General features: G+C 39.7%; 1 protein-coding gene across 1 annotated transcript in view; it reads left to right on the top strand.

Moving 5' to 3' along the window:
* RSL24D1 (ribosomal L24 domain containing 1) overlaps positions 1 to 415 on the top strand; it is a 10896-nt gene extending 10481 nt beyond the window's left edge. The window contains exon 6 of the mRNA XM_004709436.2: positions 3 to 415. Coding sequence (XP_004709493.1) covers positions 3 to 76 — 74 coding nt within the window. The 3' untranslated portion in view covers positions 77 to 415. The remainder of the gene's footprint in view (positions 1 to 2) is intronic.
* The last annotated feature ends 378 nt before the right edge of the window (positions 416 to 793 follow it).

Below are 793 nucleotides of genomic sequence, written 5' to 3'. Positions count from 1 at the left end.
AGGCAGAGGAAAGCAGCTGGAAGACAAGATGGTACAGAAATTACAAGAGGACGTGGATATGGAAGATGTTTCTTAAAAATCTTGCTGCCTGGAGCTCTTGCTACTCTACCTGTGCATTTGAAAACTTTGAAGACTTGGAACTTCTCATTGATTGCTTTGTTTTGCATACAGTCACTCAGATAAAAGGTGATTAAAAATACGTCTACATTGCTGTCTCTAAGTCATCGTATATCATAGATGTTCAATTGCATCAGAGTGTTCAGTCTTCACTTACGTGAATGATGGAGACTCTTCGTTAGTAGAGGAGTGAATTGTGACTAAAAGGTCTGTGTTGGCGTGATGGCACAGCAGCGTTCATGTGATGACAAACATTCATGGCTAATGACGTACAATAAAATTGTTCTTTGCAGTGAAATACTCGTTTTATTAATGTTATGGAAAGGATGGGGACTCAACCAGGAACTAATAATAAATGAAAATTGGCCTTATATTTTGTTTTCAAGATTTACTGTTTAGGTTTCATGCCATCGGAGAAGAGCTTAGTGACCTCGTAGATTGAAGGCTAATTATATCGAACTGTTGTGACCTCGTTCAACTGCCTTAGTCAGTTGTGGGTGTTGGAGCTAAGAGGTGAAGAGCCCTTCTCTGAAGTGGCACGAAGTTCTACTACTCTGTCGAATAGTCAGCCCTAACTTGAGGTTCCTGCTAGAACAAGCTTTGTTTTTCCAGCTGAACATTGAGTTAGAAGCAGAACAATCCCAGTGCCTCTTAATATTGGCTTTTTTAAAAAGCT

Source organism: Echinops telfairi, unplaced genomic scaffold (assembly GCF_000313985.2).
Source record: "Echinops telfairi isolate 266 unplaced genomic scaffold, ASM31398v2 ScPeMD7_8;HRSCAF=38, whole genome shotgun sequence".
In the NCBI taxonomy this organism is placed as follows: domain Eukaryota; kingdom Metazoa; phylum Chordata; class Mammalia; order Afrosoricida; family Tenrecidae; genus Echinops; species Echinops telfairi.
The sequence above is the reverse complement of the archived record's forward strand: the minus strand, read 5'-3'. Positions and strand labels throughout refer to the sequence as shown.